Source organism: Taudactylus pleione, unplaced genomic scaffold, assembly GCF_031769625.1.
Source record: "Taudactylus pleione unplaced genomic scaffold, aTauple2 ptg000114l, whole genome shotgun sequence".
Lineage (NCBI taxonomy): Eukaryota > Metazoa > Chordata > Amphibia > Anura > Myobatrachidae > Taudactylus > Taudactylus pleione.
The window spans coordinates 9,109,317-9,135,905 of NW_028284516.1; the positions used below are offsets into that span (position 1 = coordinate 9,109,317).

General features: G+C 42.7%; 1 protein-coding gene across 2 annotated transcripts in view; it reads left to right on the forward strand.

Annotated features, from left to right (window-relative positions):
• The window catches only part of LOC148524941 (carbonic anhydrase 2-like), a 36,546-nt gene that overhangs the window by 1,029 nt on the left and 8,928 nt on the right, over positions 1-26,589 (forward strand). Inside the window, exons 2-4 of one of the 2 annotated variants that reach the window (XM_088471402.1) lie at positions 177-353; positions 1,681-1,878; positions 25,304-25,422. In XM_088471402.1, coding sequence (XP_088327528.1) covers positions 320-353; positions 1,681-1,878; positions 25,304-25,422 — 351 coding nt within the window. In that variant the 5' untranslated portion in view covers positions 177-319. Of the gene's footprint in view, positions 1-23; positions 354-1,680; positions 1,879-25,303; positions 25,423-26,589 lie in introns of those variants that run through there. The other variant, XM_088471401.1, reaches the window with a different exon arrangement.

Here is a 26,589-nt window from a genome sequence, read left to right on the forward strand (position 1 = left end):
GGATGCTAAGAGACCGCAGTGCTGTGGGTGTATTTACTGTGCATATGCTTTGTATACAGAACAAGTTAGAGATCTGAATGGGAGGAGGACAGAAGAAGGGACCTGTCAGTGGAGTGGAAGTCACCAGCGTGGTACTGTGACGAAGGAGTTAATTTGTACTCTCCGCCTATTAACAGGCTGAACTCTAGGAGCCAAACCCACCTGCCGTGGTTTTGAGTGAGATGGAGTTGGTGGGACCCTATAAAGTGCCCAAGAAAAATCCTGGTGGCTGACACCCTCTCATTGGCACCCAGGAAAGGGACTTGTTCAGCAGAAGAAAATGGCACACTCATGGGGATATGGTCCTGATAATGGTGAGTGATGGGGACATGTGGCCGCCCTCTTGAGACCTACATTAAAGTTTTGCTTATAAAAATCGGGTCTTGAGCTGTGAACAGGTGACATTTATTTACAGAACCAGAGATCAAAGTGTCCTTGTCTTGGGACAACAGAGCCTAGGTTTTTAAAATGAACACTTACTGTATACAATTTCTGTTTTTGAGTTCTGTAACATCTATACCTAAACAGGGATAGTATCAGTTTTAAGGGTTGCCCTCGCACCATAAATAGAGTGTCCTGGTTTAATCATTTCATTGGATTGCCTTTTCATTAACTTAGAGAGTTTCCTTCAAGACTGCAGCAGTGGGGATAGAAATGAAACTAATTGCATCTGGAAGTGTTTCAGTATACAGATCATTTGCCTGACTGTATCTCTCTGCCAGCAGTGTTCTGCTCCGAATAATGACACATTGGGCACCATGGCAAAGCAATTGTCTAGTACACTTCTGTCATTAGAAATCAAATTATTATTTCGCCCTTAGAGAACTTTCATATGATGAACTGCAGGCTTTTTCCAAAGGTCAAGGAATTTATGTTTAATTTGTGAGTCATTTATTTAAAGCAAAACATTTGCAAATGTAACCCCATGCATCTTTTAGTTTGTATGACCTTGAAATGACAAGATGGATAGAATTCCAAGTTAACTTGCAATATTTAAAGAATTTCCTCAGACAGGCCTATTTGCAGTTTAAATCAGACTTATTTTGAATTAGTAATTGGTACGTGGGATGTAGACAGCCAGCAACACAGCCTTTCCAGAGCAGGTTTATTTATTTGAATGTACGGATGTTTTCCGAATGAGTTAATATCATGGTAAGGACTGTTCAGCACTGCCCTCTTGCAAATTCAATATTAACTTTTAAAAAGCTACTGATTAAACTTGTATCATCTTGCAACATGCAAGTGCTTTTAGTAAGTGTTGACCTTGAAACACCTTGCCAGCTATCGCAGTAGATAAATGGCAATTATGATCACTATGCTAAAAAATAAGAATATTTTCCCAATTTAATGCATAGAATACTACAGTTTTATTATAGGTCACATTAAAACTGTATATACTTTCAGCCTTTGGAGTCTATTTACTAAGCAGTGTTAAGAGACAGAGTGAAAAGTGATAAGGTGCCAGCCAATCAGCTCCCAACTGTCATTTTTCAAACACAGCCTGTGAGATGACAGTTGGGAGCTGATTGGCTGGCACCTTATCACTTTTCACTCTGTCTCCTAACACTGCTTAGTAAATAGACGATCTCTTAAGATCATATCATATTGTAATGTAGCCTAAATCCTTTCTCTGTTTCATAGGTCCCGAGTCTTGGCATAATTCCTTCCCCATTGCTCTTCATGACCACCAGTCTCCTATCGATATAAAATCCAGTGAAGCAACGCACGACTCATCACTTAAACCTTTGAGCATTAGCTATGATCCATCGACCGCAAAAGTCATCTTAAATAATGGCCATTCCTTCAACGTAGAGTTTGAGGATTCTGAAGACAAATCAGGTTAGTTCCTCATAGAATGTAATTAGTCATTTGATGGCCGTTGACCCCTGGCGGATTTAAAAGTTTATAATGGTCAAGAGCGCTTTGAAATGATCCTTCAGTTGCAGGTCTGTAATCTAGTTTCTACACTTTTCAGTAGAAGTCCACATATGATATACTGGGAAGACAGGTCTTCTTCTGAGACACCCAGGATTGTGCTCAGTGATCTTTGCTTCATGTTCTTTATGCAGAATGTTCTTGTAGGTTATAACTAGAGCCATGCCAAGCCTAGGCTCAAGGTTACTGCGGTCTTATCTGCAACAGATATGCTGTAGATAAATATATGCAGGCTGCTACTGTACTTTTCCACTTAACCACCAATACCAGAATCAAAGCACTACAAAGAAATGTTATAGGCTACTCCGTTTCATTGCTCATTGCAGTATCCAACCAAAAAATGTTATTGGAAAAAACAGATACACATTGGTTTGACGGACTACACACGTAGAGATTTTCTGTCCAACCATCCAACTAGTTGATTGGTTGGAATGAAAATCTGGTAAGGTATGAAAGTAAATGACAATCAGCAATTTGCTCCCAAACACTGGAAAATGGACAAAAACTGTTGTTTGAACAAATTGTTTAGATCAAACATTTAACAAACTTATCTGACCGACCATTTTCATCTGTTTTCTGGCATTTAGGAGCAAATTGCTGATCATCAGTTACTCCCATACGTTACCAGATTTTCATTCCAACCAATCAACTGGTTAGATGGCTGAACAGAAAATCTTTACGTGTGTACCCAGCATAAGGGGCATTTCCAATTAACTGCGAGGTTTTCACAGTACAAATTACCATGGACATCGCAACCATTTTTTAATTACCTGCAGTAAAAAAATGGTTGAAGTAATTTTTACTGCAAAGACCCGTGGGTAATAAAAAAAAAAAATGGAAAATCAGCCTGTACCCCCCCCAAAAAATAAAAAGAATACAGCAGCTCCTGGGGGATAAAGTATTTTACTCTGTGGAAGATGAGGAGGAAGAAAGTTGAGTGACGTCAGCCTGTCCGGGTGGCTGAGGAGGAGGACAGGGCTGCCAGAAGTTAATGTAATTATGCACTAATTATTGGACTAATTAGGGTCATTGGAAACTTCTAATTGCCTAATTAGTTATTAGCTGCTGTGTTTTAGGGGTTCTGGGGAAAGTACCAACATTTTTACCATAGATTTTAGGATTTTCCTGACTTTTGCACCTGCTGGGGGGCTGCAAGAAAAAGAACGCATTAATAGGAAATCGCCGGCAATTGTAATAGGAAAAAGCTAGTGACATCGGGCTTTTCCAAATTAACTCTCCCAATCGCATATGCTCTTAAGCCTACAAATATTTTCCTGAGCAGCTTAGCACCTGCCCCTACTCTCGGGAGTAGTGTTCTTACGATGAATCTAGTTCCTCTTACTGCAACCCCGGACACATGAAATGTTTTGCTGTTATTAGCAGACATACAGGGGTATTCAATATGAAACGTTAACTTCACTGCCGAAGTTTACGTTTCATATCGGAGTTTTTTTCTGCGTTAAAGTATCGGGCGCGCTCCCGCGTATCCCCGTATTTAATTTGAAATCGTCGAAAGCGGGAACCTCCGAAGTTGGATTTGCGTAAAGTTACAATTTTTTCCATAAAAAATTTGTAAGACCCCCCTAAAGTTGTAAAATCATGGGGGATCACTATGGGTACCCCCGTTTTAGCCTTTAAATGAAAGTCGGGGATTTAAATAGCCGCAGCAGGTGTTTTTTTCCCGACATTGAAGAAGTGTTGCAGAAGAGCACTTAGGTTATTTTTTTTTCGTTTTTTTAAGTGGTCCCATCAAATTTGGGGTACATGAAAATGGGTACTAGCATATTTTTAAGTCCCTAAAGTAAGTTTTTAAAAATTCTGCATTTGTGCACCTGCCGCTATAATTCTATTCTTCAAAACACCTGCCGCATACTTGCAGAATAGCCCTGAACCTATTTCCCTATTGTTAAACAATTTTTTCCCATTTTTTTTTTTCACCCCAATTTTTAAATTAAATTTTTGGGGTGTCCCTATTTTTTTTTCAAACCCAAATTTATTTTTTTAAGGGTGTTCCGATTTTTTGTAGGACATTTTTTTTGAACATTTCCTTTTAAGGGGAGATTCCCAAAACTACAGGCTATTCTTTATAAGCCTACACCCCCAAACCCCTATTCTGCTTTTTTTTCCACTTGCTATAGTGCTTAGAAAAATTATCCCTGTTTTTCAAAAAATGACCCTTGAGCCCATTTAAGGAAAAAAATGGGAATTTTCGGGAAATATGCCTGGGACCCCCCTAAAGATGTCCTGACATGGGGTATCACTATGGGTAACCCCGTTTTTGCCTGCTTAAGAAAGTCGGGTTTTTAAATAGCTTTGCAAGGTGTTTTTCCCTGCCGCGGCTATTAGAAACCCCGACTTCCTTCAGGAGTCAAAAATGGGGGTACCCTTAGTGATCCCCCATGTCTAGACATCATTAGGGGGGTCCCTAGAATATTTTCCGAAAATTCCTGTTTTTGTTAACCTTTAAAAAAAACAATTGTAAAAATTAAAAAAAAAAATGACATAAGGTCCCCCCCCCAAAAGCCAAACCAGCCCCAGGCTAGCCAGCCAGTGGTGGTTTCTAAAAATACGGGGAACAAAATGTGTAGGGTTCCACCGTATTTTACAAACCAACACCAGGCTGCAGGGACTAGTGCTGGTTTTAAATATAGGGGGCCAAAACGACGTGGGGTACCCCCTGTATTTAAGACCAGCACCAGACCCAACCGACCGGGGTGCAATGCCACAGCCCGGAGACCCAATCACCGGGGCACCAGGTCCAAAGCATTACACCCCAAGTCGGTCAGCGCAAGCCGGTGATCTCGGGGGAGTCGGGGACCCCCCAAAAAAGGGTCCCCCATCTCCCGAGTACTACAGGCTTACGCTGAAGCCTGGGGCTCATCCCCATACCCCTGGAGCGGTGGGTATGGGGGTAATAGGGGGGCCAAATAATGTAAAACTATTGTACTTTACAGTGGAACTACAAGTGCCAGCATGCCTGCCATTTTGCACTTGTGGAACTACAAGTGCCAGCAGACATGCGGCACCTGTAATTTCACTGTAAAATAAATAGTTAAAAAAAGACAAAACACACACACCGTGCCCAGTATAAGTTTATTACACACACCTACCCATTCACACATACTTACCTATACCAGATGTTCGGTCCCCTTGTCAAGTAGAGATACATGGTAGCTGGCCCTGCAAGAAAGATTTCATACTCACCTACATCCAGCGCTGGTCTCCGCAGTAATCCATGGGTGTTTTAAAACAAAAGAATGTGTTACCCGATCCACGCTACAAGCTATCGGTATGTGTGTTGTCACAAATACACATAGCTCCCGAATGGCCGCTGCCGGGACTTCACGGGGCATTGCAGTCCCATCAGCCAATCAGTGGCAGCGCTCACTGTAGAGCGCCCGCTGATTGGCTCCGGCTGACAGTTCCCACGTGGGCTGATTCACCCACGTGGGAACTGTCAGTTGCCGGAGCCTATCAGCGGCCGCGCTACAGTGAGCGCTGCCGCTGATTGGCTGATGGGACTGCAATGCCCCGTGCGCGGCCATTCGGGAGCTATGTGTATGTATGACAACACACATACCGATAGCTTGTAGCGTGGATCGGGTAACACGTTTTTTTGCTTTAAAACACCCATGGATTACTGCGGAGACCAGCGCTGGATGTAGGTGAGTATGAAATCTTTCTTGCAGGGCCAGCTACCATGGATCTCTACTGGACAAGGGGACAGAAACTTCTGGTATAGGTAAGTATGTGTGAATGGGTAGGTGTATGTAATAAACTTATACTGGGCACGGTGTGTGTGTTTTGTCTTTTTTTAACTATTTATTTTACAGTGAAATTACAGGTGCCGCATGTCTGCTGGCACTTGTAGTTCCACAAGTGCAAAATGGCAGGCATGCTGGCACTTGTAGTTCCACTGTAAAGTACAATAGTGTTACATTATTTGGCCCCCCTATTACCCCCATACCCACCAAGCAAGGGGTATGGGGAAGAGCCCCAGGCTTCAGCGTAAGCCTGTGGTGCTCGGGAGAGGGGGGACCCTTTTTTTGGGGGTCCCCGACTCCCCCGAGATCACCGGCTTGCGCTGACCGACTTGGGGTGTAATTCTTTGGACCTGGAGCCCCGGTGATTGAATCTCCGGGCTGTGGCATTACACCCCGGTCGGTTGGGTCTGGTGCTGGTCTTAAATATAGGGGGTACCCCACGTCGTTTTGGCCCCCTATATTTAAAACCAGCACTAGTCCCTGCAGCCTGGTGTTGGTTTGTAAAATACGGTGGGACCCTACACATTTTGTCCCCGTATATTTAGAAACCACCACTGGCTGGCAAGCGTGGGGCTGGTTTGGCTTTTGGGGGGGGGACCTTATGTCATTTTTTCTTAAAATTTTTACACATTTTTTTAACAGGTTAACAAAAACGGGAATTTTCGGGAAATATTCTAGGGACCCCCCTAATGATGTCTAGACATGGGGGATCACTATGGGTACCCCCATTTTTAACTCCTGAAGGAAGTCGGGCTTTCTAATAGCCGCGGCAAGTGCATAAATGTGACTTTGAAGAAAGTGGTGCAGAAGAGCATTTAGAATTTTTTTGGGGGAAAAATAACTATGCCCAGCAAATTTGGGGTACTTGAAAATGGGGGTCAGCATATTTTAAAGTTGCTAAACAGACTTGAAAAAATTGTGAAAAACCCACTTGCGCAAGGAGCTGCAATGAAAAAAACACCTGGGGCATACTTGGGGACCCCCCCAGAGTCAAGTTCGCTATTTTTTAACTTTGTTCCCCAACATTTTTTTTTTTGGCCCCCAAATTCAAATTGCTTTTCTTGGGGTGTCCCGATTTTTTTTTTTTTTTGACACAGATCGTTTCAAGGGGTCATTCTGAAGGGTGCAGGCTATTTTTTTTAAGCCTGCACCCCTAAACCCCATTTCTGCACTTTTTTTCTACACCAATGGTGAAAACTTATCCCCGTTTTTTAACTTTGACTTTTCAAAAATGCGATAAGTCTTTGATATTGAATACAGTGTAAAAGTAAAACCTGCGATAATGACGTCATAATTGCGATATTAACGCAAAAACGATGTTATCGCACCCATATTGAATACCCCTAATAAACCCACATACAGCTGTTGTTTATCACACCATTTACTAAATGTTAGAATCTAAAAATCTTTTAATGTTTTTGCGAAAGTATACTGTTTATATAAGTGTCTGATATACTTACTGCAGGTGTTGTGCATATAGATACAAAGTATGACATACTTGGTATTCTCTTGTAGCTGAATAAATAATGCCATTGTGTTCTCCAGCATGAAAAGTGAGAGGCAGTTCCTACTCCGGTTACTGTGTCATTGTTGGACTTATTGACCCAGGGAGCACCCAGAATTGATGCATAGTGACACTAGTCAAAGCCAGTCTATAAGATCATTATCAGTCACCTTGCTGCCCCACATTTTCAAGGTGATAGTTGATACCATTGAGGGACTAATAGAATTTTACTATTTCTGGTCATTTACAAAACAATATTCTGATTTCTTCCTGGATTAAGTGAAGTTTTTTGAACCTTATGGATTTTACTGCTTAAAATATAGTATTTACATGATAGACAAACGTGATCAATGTGCATTTAATGCTAGACACAAATAGAGGTGTAGGGGGTAGATTTACTAAAGCCTCTAAAACACACAAGTGGTGATGTTGCGCATAGCAATGATAACTAGGGCTCAATGTAATTAATAGAGTGCGAGCTGGTGCCGATTCTGGAGTACATGCGAGCCCCTAGAATCTGATTGGTTGCTGTGAGCAACAACACCACTTGTCTGTTTTGGAAGCTTTAGTAAATCTACCCCGTAATCTCTCTTGTCCCTAGACCACAGGTTCTCAAACTCGGTCCTCTGGAGCCGAAACAGTGCATGTTTTCCAGGTCTCCTCACAGAATCACAAGTGAAATAATTCTATAGATATATTAAAACGTGTCAGTGAGTAATGAGTACACTTGTGCACCTGCTGGGTGAGCTGCAAAACGTGACCTGTGTGTGGTCCTAAGGACTGAGTTTGAGAACCACTGCGTTACAATTATTGTAATTATTTAAGAAACATATAAGTGTCTTCATAATGCCTGAGGGATGTGTCATAAAACTGATTTACTTCCAGCTATAAATGAGCCCCAGAGCAGCTACATAGTTTGGCAAGTATAAACTGTATATATACTGTACAAATATATACATATATATATATTCCTCCAGGGAGTGTGACGACATCACTAATGCGTTGCACACACCCAGTCCAGCCTCAGGGAGATTTCTAGACTCTGTAGGGAGTCAGTGATATCAGCCCCATTATGTAGTATGACCTGGGACTATAGGACTACGGTCTTATAAAGATCCCATCCAATCGTTCACTTTACAATATAGGTCTGTTGCTGATATCACAATATGTGAAACCAGCATTAACTCTGCCATACTTCCTGCATTGAATACTTTGTTATACAGCTTTTTCACAGTCCCTGGCAGGAACACTGTAGTACCAGCCAACACATGGGCACCACAGCACCAGCCAACACATGGGCACCACAGCACCAACCAACACGTGGGCACCACAGCACCAACCAACACATGTTCACCACACACTAGCCAGCACATTTGCATCACAGCAACAGATAAAACATTGATACCACAATACCAGCCAACACATGGGCACCACAGCATCAGCCAACACGTGGGCACCACAGCACCAGCCAACATATGTGCACCACAGCACCAGCCAACACATGGGCAGCACAGCACCAGCCAACATATGGGCACCACAGCGGCAGCTACACATGGGCACAACAGCACCAGCCAACACGTGGGCACCACAGCATCAGTCAACACATGGGCACCAGAACACCAGCCAAAACATGGGCACCACAGTACCAGCCAACACAAGGATCCCTTATCTGTTTCTATGTTTCAGGTTACATAGTATATTTTTATATTGATGAATATATACAGTACTGTATATATATATACAGAATGTAAGCTCTTGCGAGCAGGGCCCTCTACCCTCTTGTGCTTCTCCTTACTATATGTTCATCTACTTCTTACTCACCACTAGGACAACTAACACTTGGTGCCTATGCTTTGCTGCTTATGTGGGTGTTATGGCCACCTATGTATCAATGTATATTATCCATGTCCTTGTCCTTCATTGTATTGTATTTTACTGTAAGTCACTTTTTGGTTATGTACCTTGTAAGGCGCTGCGGAACACTTGTGGCGCCATATAAATAAACAATAATAATAATAATAATATATATATATACACATATATATATATATAAATGACAGGCTTAATCCACGGCACTCAACCATCAAGGGTGCCCTTGGTATGTAATACATAATATGATATATATATATATATATATATATATATATATAAGAGCTCCATTTATATCATAAACACCTCGCCACTAATAATGTAAACACCTCGCTAAATGTAAATTTCTAAATTTAACGTTCCAAGCAGACCCATCGCAGAGTGGTTGACAGGAAGTGAGCGTTTGGGGGTGATGACGGGGGGTTGGTCGGCGTAACGCAGGTGCGTTTGAACGCCGTTGCAGGGGTGTGCATAAATTAGCCATTGCGATGCCACACGCAGCATGAGCTCTCACTGCGACAAGGTTAGCAAATTCCAAGTAAGGTCTGGCCATGTGCAAGTGTGTGTGAGGCTCCAATGGTACTCACTGTTACCGATGGATGTGTGTAAGAGTATGTGGACGTCCTTATGTTGAGCTGCGATGGCATAGCGAACATAGACATTAGCAGATTTTCACAGTGGGACTACGTGCGGAATCGCAGCTGATCCGTAATGAATCCGGCCCAATGTTAACAATTGTACGGGCTTAACCCATGGCTGTCATTGTTTATATCTCTCCCCCTCCTGCTCCTGTCCTTTTATATTTGATTATGACTTTGCCTGTCTCTTAACAAAGCTTCTCTTGTCTGTTTACTTAACTGTCCATTGTGCTGCTTTACATGCAGAGCAGTGTCATGCCTTTGTTAATACTAAATTCACCAAACAACCTAGGATCCAATATTTTATTCACGCTGCTAGAAAAAATATCTGTGCAGCATTCACAGTAATGTCTCAAGGCGTTTGTCATATTTCATTTCCTTATTTTGTGATATACAGACTTTCATCTAATTAATTCCCTTTAAGCTTAACTGGTTTTTATTGATGTTCAAAGTAAACCAAGTTAGAGAGACGTAACTTAAATCAAATGGGAGATCCAGGGGAGCAGATTGGGGGACATGTAATCACACCTGCTGACTCGTAATAGTCAATATAGATTTTGTTATGCTGTGTCCACTGTACTCAGTAACTAGCATGTGTGTATGTTTGTATGTATATGTGAGTGTATATATGACACAGGGCAAAGGGTAGAGGGTAAACAACAAGAATATAAAGCAGAGCCGTAGCTAGACTTTTTGGTGCCCTGTGCCAAAGAGAGCATTGGCGCCCCCCCATTTTTTTTAAATAGAGACAAAAGAGAGTGCACCTGAAAAAGGGCCATGGCCTCATGGGGAAGGGCCAGGGATAGGGGAGGTTAGGAGATGCTGGGGATAACAGAAGAGGAAGCTACAAGTGATAATGGTAATTAACATGAAAAGTGACAGGCCCAAACAGCGCCCCCTGCCCTGCGGTGCCCTGGGCCATGGCACTGGTCGCACTACCCTAGTTACAGCCCTGATATAAAGGATGTCTTTCTTTACCCTGTTTCTATGTTATACAAGAACTTTGGGAAGGCTCCTTGGCAGCTACAGTATAAAGTGGAGAGTGGAAAGTGCCGAGTATTGAGTGGCTGCCAAACTACAGGACTACTGGGCATCACACCCACTGAATGAGGATTATTGTTAAAAGTCATTTGCCTAATATTCTATTAAGTGGAGAGATAGATCTATGTTCATCCCGTTACTGTATTGTGAAGTTCAGAAGATTGCTTTCTATGGTCAGAAAATGGCCTTTTTATGGTTCCTTTATAATAAGTTTTTAATTGAATTTAACTTCAACTATAAAATAATTATATTGTTTTCCTACAATGAAATTGTTACTTCCCTACGTAGCATTATTGAACAAGCTAATGGCATGAATAAAAAGAGTCAGGTTTCTCAGCGCTTAAAATGGAAAGCAATAGACAAGATTTAGCATCAGACTAATTACCAAATGATTTCCTTCACTCCGGTGTAATTCTGTTCCTGCTGCTCTTGTATTGTGTGTCCTGTAGCTATAATGTGTGTTGTATGCTCCTGCAGGGCTCTCAGTGTATTGTGTGTCCTGTAGCTATTATGTGTGTTGTATGCTCCTGCAGGGCTCTCAGTGTATTGTGTGTCCTGTAGCTATTATGTGTGTTGTATGCTCCTGCAGGGCTCTCAGTGTATTGTGTGTCCTGTAGCTATTATGTGTGTTGTATGCTCCTGCAGGGCTCTCAGTGTATTGTGTGTCCTGTAGCTATTATGTGTGTTGTATGCTCCTGCAGGGCTCTCAGTGTATTGTGTGTCCTGTAGCTATTATGTGTGTTGTATGCTCCTGCAGGGCTCTCAGTGTATTGTGTGTCCTGTAGCTATTATGTGTGTTGTATGCTCCTGCAGGGCTCTCAGTGTATTGCGTGTCCTGTAGCTATTATGTGTGTTGTATGCTCCTGCAGGGCTCTCAGTGTATTGTGCCTGTCTCAGAGGTAGCGGTATGACTGACATAGTGAAAGAATAAAGACATTTTATTATTATTTATAAATAGCAAAAAAATTAACAGCACTGTATAATGAACTACTTATTTTAAAAACAATGAACTTTATAGTTGGGAATTAGTTATGATTTGTCAAGTATTTCGGGGATAGACAGCAGAGGGGTAAATCCTGTCCAATCTATGCTTTGTGTAAAGGTTTTTACAGATTATTTACAGTAGGAAAAAAATATTTTATTTTCTGGGTTAACTCTTTGTGTAATGTACATGTACAGTGCAACAGTGCAAGCACACAACATGCATATATTGCATCTGTCAGCAATATGGGAATGCCGTGCCTTTACAGCTCTATTTGTGCATAACACACACATGTAAAGCTATATCTAAGGTAGTCCTGTAGGCTACAGTAATTGCTTGTTCCAATTTCATATTGTGAATAAGCACATATCTCTATAGAGAAATAGGCAGTACAAGCACATATCTCTCTATAGATAACAGGCAGTACATTACTATATATATATATCAGGGACATGCAGTCAGGGTGTCATACTCCTGAGATTTGATATAAAAATTATTAAAATAATACAAATAACTTATAAACATCTTCTTTGTTTATTGTGATCATTTTTATGGTTAGCACGCACCAGCTTTGTGGAGCTCACTGGGACTGCAGGGAGATGAGAGATGAGGCAGCAACAGCTCAGCCTCGCTTCTGTATAGTCAGACACAGCATGCAGTGCTGGGGATGGGGCCACACTAAGGCAGCAAGCTGCACAGAAAGAGAACTAATAGACGCATGCCTCTGAGTATGGGGGGCATGCCTTGAGCATTGATGGACACCTTGGATGTGTCATGTGACCAGGAAGTGCGCTGCAGTGTTTAGAGATTGGACCTCAGTCAGCAGCAACAAGAGAAGACACAATGATGCAGGTAGGAGAATCAATGGACACTGAAGCATAGTGTGGTGAGAGAAGAGTTACATTGAGTAGGGGGTGAGACAGGCTCTTAGCACTCAGACCCATCTCCATGTGTGCCTCGCCAGCCATTGACCTCACTGCACGTCACTGATATATATATATATATATATATGTATATATCAATCATTGCCCCACCACCAGTAAAGCTTACAGTTTACAGTCCTTACCACACTAACTTAACTCACAAACACATTAGGGTTCATTGATCTGAAACAAATGAGCTTACCAGTACGTTTCTGGACTGAGGTAGGAAACCAGAGCACCTCCCAGGATAAGGCTGGCAACTTTTGGCCTAATTCAGGTTCTTCTATCAGTGGTCCTCAATGAAAAAATTAACTTGATTCAAACTGCGTATGTATAGCTTTATATAGGCAATGAAATATATGACAAATTATTTTAAGAGCTTTATTCAAATACAAAACTACTAGCCCAATATGATTACTATTCAATACATATACTATAGTAGTGACTGGTATATCATATATACAGTATTCTAGTGACCTCTGTACAATACAAAGAGCACTCTAGTGACTTCTATACAATACACGCAGCATTCTAGTGACCGCTATTCAATAAAGAGAGCATTCAAGTAACGTGATACAATGAGGCTGATTCTGAGTTAGGAGCAAATAAAAAAGCAAGTCATTGTTCACCTGGACAAACCATATTGCAATACAGAGAGCATCCTAGTGACCACTATATAATACAGAGAGCATCCTAGTGACCACTATATAATACAGAGAGCATCTTAATAACTAAAGCACAGGAACAAAGAGGAGAAAAAGTGTTGTCTTGGTGTGGTGCACAATGTAAAGGTTGAAATATCACTTTTATCATATTTAATTAAGATAATTCATATAGACATGAGTAAAATATAATACATTTTAAGAAGTATGTGACAAACATAAGAAAAAAGTAATTAAAGATTATTTAACATTCAACTCATACTTGCTGACAATCTGGCTGACCTCTCCTGGAGCAGGCAGCCAGGTCGGCACAGCAGTGGGGGTGTGATGACCGTGACGAGTGATTGGGGGCCGAGCAGAGGGGCATGACTGCTTGATCGCGGCCCCACCCCTACTACACATTGCCATTATTGCTGACATTATGCAGCAAGGGGCGGGACCACGATGACGTGATTCAGTGCGAATCGCGTCATTGGCTCCCCCAGGCCACCCATTTGTATTTTATAAGTGTGTGGCTGCGGGGTGGGGGGGGAGTGGACTGCAGTGGGAAGGGTATGGGCAGTTGGCGGCCAGCCTGCAAATTTGCCCACTCTTCCGGGCTGCCGGGAGCGCCACCCGATTTTCGGGAGCTGTTCCGGGAGAGTAGACAAGTATGATTCATCTGTGTGTTTTATATATATTTCTAACAATAGATGATGCTTTATCATGTGTGATTTTACAGGTAGTAAGGTGTGAAAGAGTGTACACTATTTACAGGTCTATTCATAAATTAGTGGGAGTCCTTCTGTAGATAAGGTATGTGGATACCCTTAGTCAGCATTACCCAGCTATACCATTATGATGTGGGTATGTAGAGTATTACCTTAGATCAAAGAGCAAAAAGTAAATTTTTAGATATTATTAGAGATTTAATAAGTGATTCAAGGAACTGACTGAATGATCTTTCTTTACACTGAGATAATAATTCAACATGTAAACAGAATCAAAATAATCATAAATATGTATACTGTTGTCCAAATATCCTTATTACAACCCCAGCCACTACTATTGTGTATTTTGAAAACTTCTTAGGAAAAGTTAGATATGCCACAAATAACTAAGCAGATAGATAGTCACAGATTGCGGTCATAAGTCCAAAAGATATCTATGTTTTCACAATCACAGTATAGAGGAGAATATGTGACTTTTGTCAACTCTCAAAGGTCAAATTTTAACCCATGCTCCCAGTGCAAGAAGGCAGCAGTGATTCCCGTTGTATACACATATCTCTGTAAGTAAATAGCCAGTTCAAATGCAAACCTCCCAGAAGATAAATAAGCACAACCGTACAAAAGCAAAGAGCGGCACTTTGAGATCAAAGATGATGTACTGTATGCTTTCCAATACCTTGAATGTATATTACATTGTTGCATAACTAGTATAACGTCTCCGCTGTCTGATGGACAGTAATAGACTGTTCTTCAAAGTACGACGATTAGCCATATATTGTCAGGAATAATCCTGGTGGCAGTGCACTGTGTGCAGTATGAGAACTGCAACTATAAAAAGGAATGGTTATATTTTCAAATCTGTAGTATATATACAGTGTGTGAATCATATAAATAAATTATAAATCTTGTTTGATCTATGCAGAAATAATTGGAAGCGTTATAAATAATGAAGAACAAGTTGAGAAATTAGCTCTTGTTTATTCTCGAACTCCTAACACACTATACTATACTATACGGGTTGGGTACGGGATGGCGGCGCTCAAGATCCAGGCGGTCAAAATCGCGATGCCGGCATCCCGGCAGGGTTAGGATATCGACACCTGTCAGTAGGTATCCTATCCCTCCTCCCCTCCCTACCCCTAACTCTCCCTTCCAGATGCCTAAACCTAACCTTTCCCTCTAGTGTCTAAGCCTAACCTCCGACTCCCCGCACCCTAAACCTAACCCTCCCCCTAGTGCCTAACCCTAACCCCGCTACTTACCTTCAGGATTCCGATGCCGATGCTGGGTGTTGAAATGCCGACACAAGTATTCTAAGCGCCGGTATCCCCCTATTGAATGTATCCCACAGTCACAGTCGCTCGCATCTGAGCCCTTGTTACACAGATTTGGACTCAGTCGCCTCAGTGGTCTTTGTACGCTAGCAATGTAGTTTTGTCACTTCCAGTTTTATTTAGGCAAATAAGATGCACAGTTTGAGCCAAAAAGATGATCGGCGTGGCAGAGTTGCACGGGAACTGGCGCTGAGAGGGGCTATTTGGCACGACTCAAGCTATAGTGTAAAAGGACATATCGGTTGCAGCACAGCATGGGTGTCAGTATCCTGTTGAACATCCGTGGTAGCCTAGTGTATGTGGTAGCATCATATGTGTCAGTATATAGATTAATCAGTATAAGGAGTAATATAGGAAACCATTAGTCTTAAACTGGTCTACTTAGACTGTGAGGACAAGATAAATGCTCATAATAGATCTCTCTCATCAACTCAGTAGGCCCTGAATCCTAGGGCTCTCCTGGTTAATATGACTAGATAACGTGTTGTCTGTATGGTTGGAGAGTGGGGCAGTCTAGGTGTTTATTTTGTGAGGAGTAGTTTGCTGGCATGGTGAAATACTGTCTAGGGAAAGGGAAGGTAGTGGTGGCCGGCAGCAGAGTGTGATGTGATGTGTGCAGGATGGGGTCATTAGCAGTAGACACATAATCTTCCATGACCAGAGCTTAGTCCATCGTAGAGCAGGAGCTTTCTGATGCGGACTGACTGTGCCAAGATGGACAGGGAGAGAGGGTTATCATCATTATTATTATTAATATGATTAAACTTTATTTATAGGGCGCCACAAGTTGTCCATACAGACGGCAAAACAATAAGACAGTACAGAGTAAAACAGTACAGTAAATACAAGACAAATAACAAATAACAATTAGCACTATAAGTCCCACACAGCCACTTATGCGAAAGGGTTCAATGGAAATATTCAGCGTAAAAACTGTAGCTATTAGCGTGGGTCTATAATGGGTCTAGATCTTCTAAAGAAATGATAACAGAGGAAAGGAATCCGGGGGCAGAGAGCCCAAGGAGGAGGTGCAGAGTGTAGCTTGCGTGCAAGGGAAGTAGGTAATGAGACTACGTGGTGACGTGGATAAGTGGTGGACGGAATTTGCTTTTGTGAACAGGTGGGTTTTCAGCACCTGTTTGAAGCTATACAGCAGGGATGGGGAACCTCAGGCCCAAGGGCCGTATAAGGCCCCCGGAATCATTTGGTGTGGCCCTCTGAGCTATTTTCTGCTAGCCTCATCTGGAAAGCAGGGAGCCTAGATTGGCACCCTTCAGCCAGAATCTATGCAGCAGTGCCATCTGGAGCATCCTTAGGAAGCATCAGATGGTCACACTGCTGCCCTTATAGCTCCCTGGAGCATCCTCAGGATGTTCCCAGCATCGCTGTGATCACCGGCGATTGTGGTCCCGCCTCCGTGTGACATCACATGGAGGGGGCGTGGTCTGCATTAGGCCCTCGAATAATGTTATATATATTAAAACGGCCCTCGGACAAAATAAGGTTCCCCACCCCTGCTATGCAGGCTGGGGCATAGTCTAATAGAACAAGAGAGAACATTCCAGTAATGGGGGGGGGGGGGCGCACTCCAAAAATTCTGGATCCAGGCATTAGAGGCATTAACCAGCTGGGAAAAAAGGGGACGGTCATTGGCCAACCGGCATGGGTGGGAGGGAGTATGTAGGGAGAGGAGGTCAGAGATGTTGGGAGTAGTGGAGTTGGAGATGACCTTATACGTGAGAGTATAAGGCCCTCATTCTCCACTCTCATCTACCACTTGTGGGGGCTGTAACATTATACCATTCCCTACCACAACGTTTCTCCTCATTGGCTCTGCCTCACTCTTCTTTGTGTTCAGCACAAGTCTCAATTGTTACATTTCACAAATAGTAATATAATCAGCCCATTATTGCCCAGCGTATGGGTAACAACAAGATAATAGTTTTGCAACTTAACCTGACCTATGATGTGGTAAAATATAGGTAGACATATTTGATAGCATACCACTGCCAATTCAGATTGACAGATACATTAATACACTGCAACTGCTGCGCCTCTGCATGAGTAGTAATGATGGGATGTACCGTCTCTGGGGCATGCTCTACTTCATCTTAGTTGTTACCATTTGCAGTATCATAAAACTCTTTATTCATGCGGAAGCGTACGTATACATTTTTACAGAAAAGTGCCATTATCTGGTTCAGACGGGTCACAAACCGGCGTGTTGCAATGCATTGTGTGACATTGGCTGGGTAATTGATTTATTAGCTATATATGAACAACACAAGCACAAAGGGATGTATATAGAAAACATTGCTTTTCTCTATATATACTACAATGTTTATGCAAAACAACTATGAAATATGATGAGCTACAGGCTGCATGGGAATTTTTCAATTCCAGCTTCAGATCAATTTTGTCCTGCAAGTAATCAATTATGTTTTTTACAGAGCCATATTGTTATCTGTTGTATCTTTACTAAAGACTGCTTTCTGAAAAAACTATTTAAGCCAGTATATAGATAGATATATATCCCACGCACCATCTCCATGGCATCGCATCCCCAGTGACGTCATCCCGCTGCGCCATCAAATGAATTGGTGGCACCTCCTAATGTAAACAACACTATTAACAAATAAAGACACAACAAAATTAAAATCAAGAGGTATGGTAGTCAAACTAGCTGCAAAGTCAACACTTCTCATTTAGGGCTCTATTTATTAACATTATTTTTACTAAAATAAAGTGAAAAAGGGTGTTTTCACACCCTTTTCACATTATTTTAGTATCACCTATATTTATTACAGGGCAATTGGAGTAGAATTCGTAAAATTCTACTCCAACCCCTAAGTATCACTTATTTTTAGTAATCAGATCGCATTTCCCAAAATTATAATGGGAAATGTGATCCAACCAAAGTTACTAACAATAAATTGTAAAAAAATATCGGGGAAAGCGCTGTGATAATAACACCACCTAGAGGTGGTGTTATCCAGGGTCTCCCCCGGTTACCGGACTCCTGCTCTGCTCTAACGGGCAGAGCAGAGCCGGGAGTCGGTCCCAGTAATCAGCTGTGTGGTCTAAACAGACCGCAAGCTGATTACTGTAAAAAACAGAAAAAAAAAAATGTAAAATTTTTTTTTTACTTACCTGACTCCATGGACCGGTGATCGGGCCTCCGGTGATGTTCTCCCTCCGGTCAGCTGGTCTCCCATAGTGCACTGCGGCCCGGTCATCAGGTGATCGGGTCCCAGTGCAGTATGGGAGATCACCTGATCGGAGGCATGAAGGACATGACCGGAGGCCCGGATCATGCAGGTAAGTGTAATTAAGGGAGAGGGGGGGTCGCGAAAATACAGTGACTAGTGTGCGGAGGGGATTCGCAGGGACAGAGCTTTATCGCAAGCTCTGTCCCTGCAAAGGATTTGTAGTAAATCCCTGTGATATTGCCTGAATTCGCAATGCGAATTCAGTCGATAATATCACACTACAATCTGCATTCAATATGCGGATTGTAGTAAATAGAGCCCTTAAAGATATAAAGCATTGAAATAAACATAAAGATAAGGAAGGGACATCTCCGATAGATACATTAGATACTGTTATGCAAATATACAATTTAAAGAAAGCACTGAAAGCACTGTAAACCCAAGATCTCTTTTAGGGGTCTATTCATGATGTTAGTTATCAGGGTCCCCGATTGGACCCCGATAATTAACATTCTAACTCGCTGCGGACGCCGGAGCAATTCATCATTGCTCCAGCTCGGAGACAGCTGATCCAAAAATCAACTGTCCCGGAGCGACTTCACTGCTTTCGGAGCAGTGAGACAAGTGCACATGCGTGACCTACAGGTCACGCATGCGCACAAGAGCCCCGATGTCCGGAAGGAGGAGCCGGACAGGGGCGGAGGGATCCGAAAGGGAAGGAGCGGGTTGCGAGCCCGGAGTGGGAGCAAACGCCATCTGAAGATGGCGAATGCCCTGCACACAAGCCCTGAAAATATTGTATTTAGGAGATATCTGTGATATCTCCTGCTTTACCTTCTTGATGAATGGTCCAAATACTTAGGGGTCTATTTACTAAGCTGTGTTAGGAGATAAAGTGAACGGTGATAAGGTACCAGCCAATCAGCTCCTTACTGCCATTTTCAAACACAGCCTGCGACATGGCAGTTAGTAGCTGATTGGTTGGTACCTTATCACCGTTCACTTTATCTCCTAACACAGCTTAGTAATAGACCCCTTAATTTTTACAATTGCAGTTGATGATGAATAGAGCCCTTAAGGTTAAAAATCCATCTGCATTCTGCTTGCAATAAATGTTTGGTTGTATTATTGCCCCTGATATTATAGGGAATATGATCTATAATCCTAGATCTATTATCAGCCACACTGTGTTTAGCGGTTATACAATACCTAGCAATCCTGCTGGTCACTCAATTCAGTATTTATTGACGCCCTAATGGCAGACCTGTGGAGCACCATCTACTCCTTGAATTGTCTCTCTGTCTTACCCAAGTAGCACAACCCACATGGACAAGACAGAAGGTAAATACCATGGGTGCTACCACAGATGACAGGGTGCTTAATAAATAAGTTTTATAATTTTTTATTTGTATACGGTTGATTAAATGAATCCCCAACATAACTGATCTACAGGTAATAAATACATCCTAAGCATCTGTGATAACTGGGGTTTTTTGAGTCAGAAAATGGGATCACTTTTCTTTATTTTCAATTTGGCAGCCTAAAAGGTGATCTTTAAGGTTGCGCCCTCTAGTGCAGCACGGCATCAATATGGTTATTAAGTAAGCCTGGTAGTTCCTTATCACTATTCACCAATGGCCTCAAACCTTTTGCTATTTTGGTTGTTTTATTGCTATCAGTAGTATACTTATTTACCCATGGGATCATTGTAGGGGAATACCCTCCGGTCTTTGCTAGAATGGAAAGTCTGCTCCCTAGGCATCTCAATTACTTCCAATTTGATTTTTTCTAGTTCATATCTATCATATCCATGTGCAACAAATTTGTCAACCTTCCTACTCATCTGAATGTCTAATTGTTCAGGGTCACTAGTGACCCTCCTTCCCCTTAGGAACTGAGAATAAGTGAGACAGTGATGTAGTAGTAATGGATGGAAACTATCATGATGCAGGGCTGTATTTAAGTCCCATTATTATGGGTGATGGTTACATCTAGGGAAGGCACTTTAGTCTAATAGAACGAGGGAGAACATCCAGTAATGGGGAGGCGGCACAGGAAAAATCCTGGATCCAGCCATTAGAGGCATTAACCAGAGGGGAAAAAAGGGGACAGTCATTGGCCAACTGGCATGGGTGGGAGGGAGTATGTAGGGAGAGGAGGTCAGAGATGTGGTAGTATATGTAAACTGTACTTCATGTCCAGTATAATTGGGGTTCAGATAACTGTCTAAAAATACCGATATCGGTTGATATAATGACCCCATGGCCGATATAATTGGTTGACCAGGGGGGAACAACCAAGGTTTTTTTTGCACCTTTGGAACATTATAGAAAATAGGTACAATTGGTGAATCAACAGTTAATACCCCCATCATCTCAGATGTAATATGGCCCTCGTTGAGCGCTTGTATTAAAATATAATCCAATTCCTTTTGAAACTTAATGGTTCGGCCTCTCTGTAGTAGTTCTGTCATAGGCCTCCAGATCCTGAATCACTACAGCTCCACCTTTGTCGGCCTTACCAATAATAATGTCAGACATTTTTCCAATGCTAATAGGGCCTTATGTTCTTCCTTATATAGATTATTGGTATATGGAACATCATATGGTATTAATCCAGCCTGGTGATCCATTAATCTGGGGAATATCTTAATTGACGGATTGACTGTTGAAGGGTCAAATTTGGACCATGGTTTACATTTCTCCAATGGCTTGGGCAGATCTAATTGTACAGACATATGCTGCTTGTGTTACACAGCAGTATCTTGTTTGCCAATATAGTCTTTTTGTCACAAATGTCCGATTCAATTTAATGTATCTACTGTCCATTGAAATGCATCAGGTCTAGTTGTGGTACAAATGTCAAACCCTTAGATAGGACGCTGGTTTCCAATTGTGTAAGCGGTGTGGAAAACAAATTGAAAATCAAACTCATCTCTTGCGAGGCGGTTTTCTGTTTGTGCTTTGGCCTTGTGTTTTCCCTCCCCTGCTGCGTATACCTGCTCTTGGGCTTCCAAGTGCTGCTCGTGTGGTTACCCCTAAAGGTGGAATTGTCCTTGAGAGAAAGTGGCTCTGTTTTACTTTGCAAATTGCTAGAGCCTCCTCGTTGCATGGGGGCCTATAGCTGCCTGTTAAATTTCCATTGTGGTCTATTGGCCCTCGATGTATCATTTAGCCAGGAATATACCCAATGTTGTTGGTAATCTAACTGGACCTTTACCCATTTGTCTTTCTTGTATTTAATCAGGTCAGTCTTATACTGTTCAACCTGGGTCTTCAGTTTCTCCAGCCAGTAGGTATTCAGATCTTGCAACAAGGTGGTCTTATGTGGTTCGTCAAAGGACAATAGTGTTTCTTTAGTCTTCTTGAATTCTTTTCCTCAATGACAAGCAGAATGAGGTCCATTGAACGCTTATTTTAAATAGACACCCACTTACAGAAAAAGGGGACACTATACCTCCCGATGGTGGGCATGTTACGAATACGAAATCCCAAAGGGATTTGTTCTTCTTTTTAGTTATCAGATAAGGAAATGCCATTATAGAGGTAATCCAGTTCCCTTTTCTTAAGCCGCAACCACTCTTTATACAGCTCATCCATCAATTTCTCCTTATATAAAATAGCTTCAGCTTCAGTATCTGAGAAGCTAAATGTCTCACCCATATCAATTTGTGCAAATAGGTTGCTAGCATCAGCAGATACTTCATTCCAGTGACGTCCCTCCCTGCAGTGACACCCGGTACAGGGAGGGCTGTAGTGTACGCCAACAAAAGGGGGTGTGACCTCAGGGCTAGGGGGCGTGGCCTTGTGAGAAGAGGGCGTGGCCTTGTGATCCCAACAACCGTTGTAATCATTTCGGGGGGGAGGGAAGGAATCCCGGAGGTACTGATTGCATCGCTCCCGAGTGCTGCATGTAATGCTACAGTGCAGCACCCGGTTCCTGTAACTGAGGAGGTGGTTATGTCTAGAATGAGGTGCTTTACAGGACCTCTGACATCACAACCACATGACTCGTGACAAAAGGGGGAGGTGCAAGGTTCATAACGGGGGGGGCCAAAAGTGGCCCTTCGCATGCGTGCTTTACTCGACACGTTTCGGGCACGGTGGCTCGCTTAGCTTGCCAGAGGTTTACATTCCCCCTCTATGCCCACGTGGATAGTAACACTGGTAGCTGACCAACCCTGCTGTAGCGGTCACGTGATTGTGACATCAGAGGTCCTTTCTTCAACTTGGATTTAGCAACAACCCTGAGGAGGAGTAGGCACTTTGGTGTCACCCCCTCGGCGGCAGCCCGCAGCCCTTGTACCCCCCCTTGTGACGCCACTGCTTCAATCACTGACATATTGTATACAGTATTATAAGATGTACAGCTGGGAAGATGCCGTTAGGAATGAAGACCAAATCCTCAAGTGATCCTCACTAATAGTGCCAAATGTGGGGGACTGAACGTATTCTGATGTATATCAAAATCCAGTGAGGTGCCTTGAAATAGTGAACCTCTTTCCTGGGATCAGGATTCGTGTTCCCCATACAAGCAAATAGCACATTTCCGGCACTCTCTTATATGAACGACACGCTGGTGCCCGCCAAGGAATGTAAAATCCTAGTCTAGGATTATAGATCATATTCCCTATAATATCAGGGGTGGTATTAGAGCCAAACATTTATTGGATGCAGATTTATCTTTTAAGCTTGAAACATTAGCCCCAAAAGGCCTATATGAGACCTTGGGTTTACATTGCTTTCTTTAAATTGTATATTTGCATGACAGCACCTAATGTATCTGTTGCAGATGTCCCTTCCTTATCTTTATCTTTAAATTATAAGTGTGGACTTTGCAACTATTTGCTTTAATATACATATATACATATATGTATATATGTGTATATATATATATATATAAATATACAGATTTTCCTCAGTTAACGACGTACCTGCTTAGCGACTGATTGGATTTACGACCGCGCGACGGCCAGCAAACTATAGCATGAATTGCACTTTGCAGAATTCAAATGACATAAAAAGACAGACCCTGCCGCGAGAGGGGGCGTGGCTGCAGCGCAGGACACACAGGAGACCCTGCCTCCCACCATGATGGAAAGGACGGACGGGGATGCGGCGCGCTCGAGGAGGAGCTGGGGCACTCACAGGCATGTGTCACCCTCTGCCCGGGTCCTGCTGCTTTCCGGCCACTATACATCCTCGCTTAACGACCGATTCGTAGGAACGGAACTCGGTAGTTAAGTGAGGAATGTCTGTATATATCTATATATATCTATATATATATATATACATATATATATATATATTTCATAGGCATATCACCACAAATTCAGGGTGTCAGCTAAATGGGGGCTGTACTTAAATACAGCAGATATACAGAAGGCTACATGTACTTCAATAAAGTAGAAATACATTTATTTTATTTATAATAAGTAACTGGGTTATCATCTGCTGTGTGTGTAAAAATATGAGGAACAATAGGTGCAGGCTTGTACGTGACGATACTGCAGCAGCTTATTCAAACAATAATGTGTTATCTGCTTGTACAGCCGGCACTAGTTGTTGGACTGCCTGTCACTAGGCACACACAGTTACAGGTATGCCAAATTTGATCTTGGGCCTGATTCAGTTTTGGGAATAGAGTAAGATATAGCAAGTAACTGTGCTTCTTGGTAAAACCATGCTGCACTGCAGGTGGGGCAGATTTAGGATGTGCAGATAGATGTAGATTTGGGAGAGATGTGTCCAAACTGAAATCTAACTTGCAGTGTAAAAATAAGCAGTCCATTATTTGTGGGCTACATGCTAAAGCAGCCAGTATTTACCCTACATGCAAAAAAAATTATGTATTTTTACCCCCTTCATTGCAACATGGTTGGTCCAGGTTCAAAGTTATTTGCTATATCTTACTCTATTCCCAAAGCTGAATCAGGCCTTTAGTTTTTAACAGGACTGTAACTAGGGTGGTGCGACCAGTGCCATGGCACAGGGCACCGCAGGACAGGGGGCACTGTTTGGGCCTGTCAATTTTCTGTTTATTATCATTCTCACTAGTAGCTTCCTCTTCTTTTATCCCCAGCATCTCCTGGCCTCCCCTATCTCTTCCCTGGCCCTTCCCCATGAGGCTATGGCCCTTTTTTGGGTGCATCTTATGTCTCTCTTTGAAAAATAGGGAGCGGGGGGCGCCAATGCTCTTTCTGGCACAGGGCACCAAAAAGTCTAGTTACGGCTCTGGTTTTTAATGCTTCTCTAGGACTATAAAGCTATCATGTTACACTCACACAATTCTGTAAGCTTTATCCTTCCTTTGTATTGTGTATAATGTTACTGTTTTGTCTTGATTTAAAATAGGAGTCAAATAATTTAACTTGTAGTGAGAAAACATGACTGGCTATTGAAAACACTGTAGTGTACACTATATTTGTGATTTATTTCGGTACTCTGCTTGGGAGCGTGCACAGGTAAGCTGAGAAAGAATCTTTAACGATGTATTTAAGAAGATTGGCTTGAGACACATGTCACCATCCATTTAACTAATTAGAGTGACTCATTAGTCCTCAGCTAACTAGGTAGGAAGAGACACTTAATGGGTCAGTGGTCTCTTAAGTGTTTATTAAAAGAACATGAGGATGTAGATTTCCTCTGGCATAGATAAGTAGACAGTAATCTGTTGTTTGTTCTGGAATTACAGTGCTTAGAGGCGGAGCTCTGGAAGGAACCTACAGATTGAAGCAGTTCCACTTTCACTGGGGATCTTGTGATGGGCATGGATCCGAGCACACTGTGGATGGGGTAAAATACGAGGCAGAGGTAAGCAGGCGATGTCACTGCTCAGTGCTACAAATTGTTACTTAGATATGATCATATATTAAAGTAACATAATCAGCCCAAGGTTACAAAAGAAGTTATCAACAACATGACGGAACAAACTATGGTGCGGGTGACATGTTTTCTATTATTTAAATGTTAGAGCAAACCGTGTGACCTGTTTGCCATCCAGAGTAGAGGGTTAAGGGTAATAGGGGGCCAAACTTACACAGTGCACTTGATGGGTAATGGAAATCAGCTTGGTTTTACCCCGGTCTGCCTAACTGGTCCATTGAGCAAATGCCAATATCCACACCAATGCTCTGCTCTCCGTACTCGTCAGTACACTAGGAGAGCACAGAGATGCCCACCAGCAGCTTCTGCGTACAAAGATGCAGCCGCCGTCGCAGATCCTTTGATAATCGCCCTCCAGAGTAACCCTATGGTCATGCAGAATGGCCGCGCCAGAGCCATGTTTCCTGCATACGGGATCGCAGACGCAGACCCAAATATGGTTGCGACACTCCTGCCTTTTTGCCACACACACCCCCACGTTACCTCCCCCAAATGCTGCCGGCCTGTCAATCACATTGCGAATAAAAAGTCGCAGCGAGCGACTATGGTAAAGTACTTAGACTCATGCGCAGTTTACCGATAATCGCTGTGAAAACATCGCTATATACTTCTCTGAGTCAGGCCCAATATCGACTTGTGCATTTTCACTGCTCTACAAAACAAGACGCGGCAGTTTGGTTGCTTTGCCCTTGCTTTGCCCAACTCCTGCCATCAACTAATACAAGTAACAGTTGTCTGCAAACACTGCCATCATACCCAGGGGCACAGAGAGTCGGGCCGGGAAAAGGGGGCTTGGCCTAATTGTGGGAGGCGTGGCCACGCCCCCTTAGAATAGAAATGTTTTCATGCGCGCTGGAGAGGAGCCCCTCAGCCTGTCGCAAAGCCAGGAGTGTGCGCGATCAGTGTAATCGCTCCCCCCACAGGCAGAGTCTCACACTGTAGCCCAGCACTGAGCAGTGTGTGCTGGGCTGCTGTGATGAAAGAGGGAGTGGGTGGGGTGGCATCAGAACCGGGCCCCCACCAGGCCCCTCCAGAATGCCCGGGCCCAGGTAATCAGTACCCCCCTCTTGGCGCCCCTGATCATTCCTGCAATCA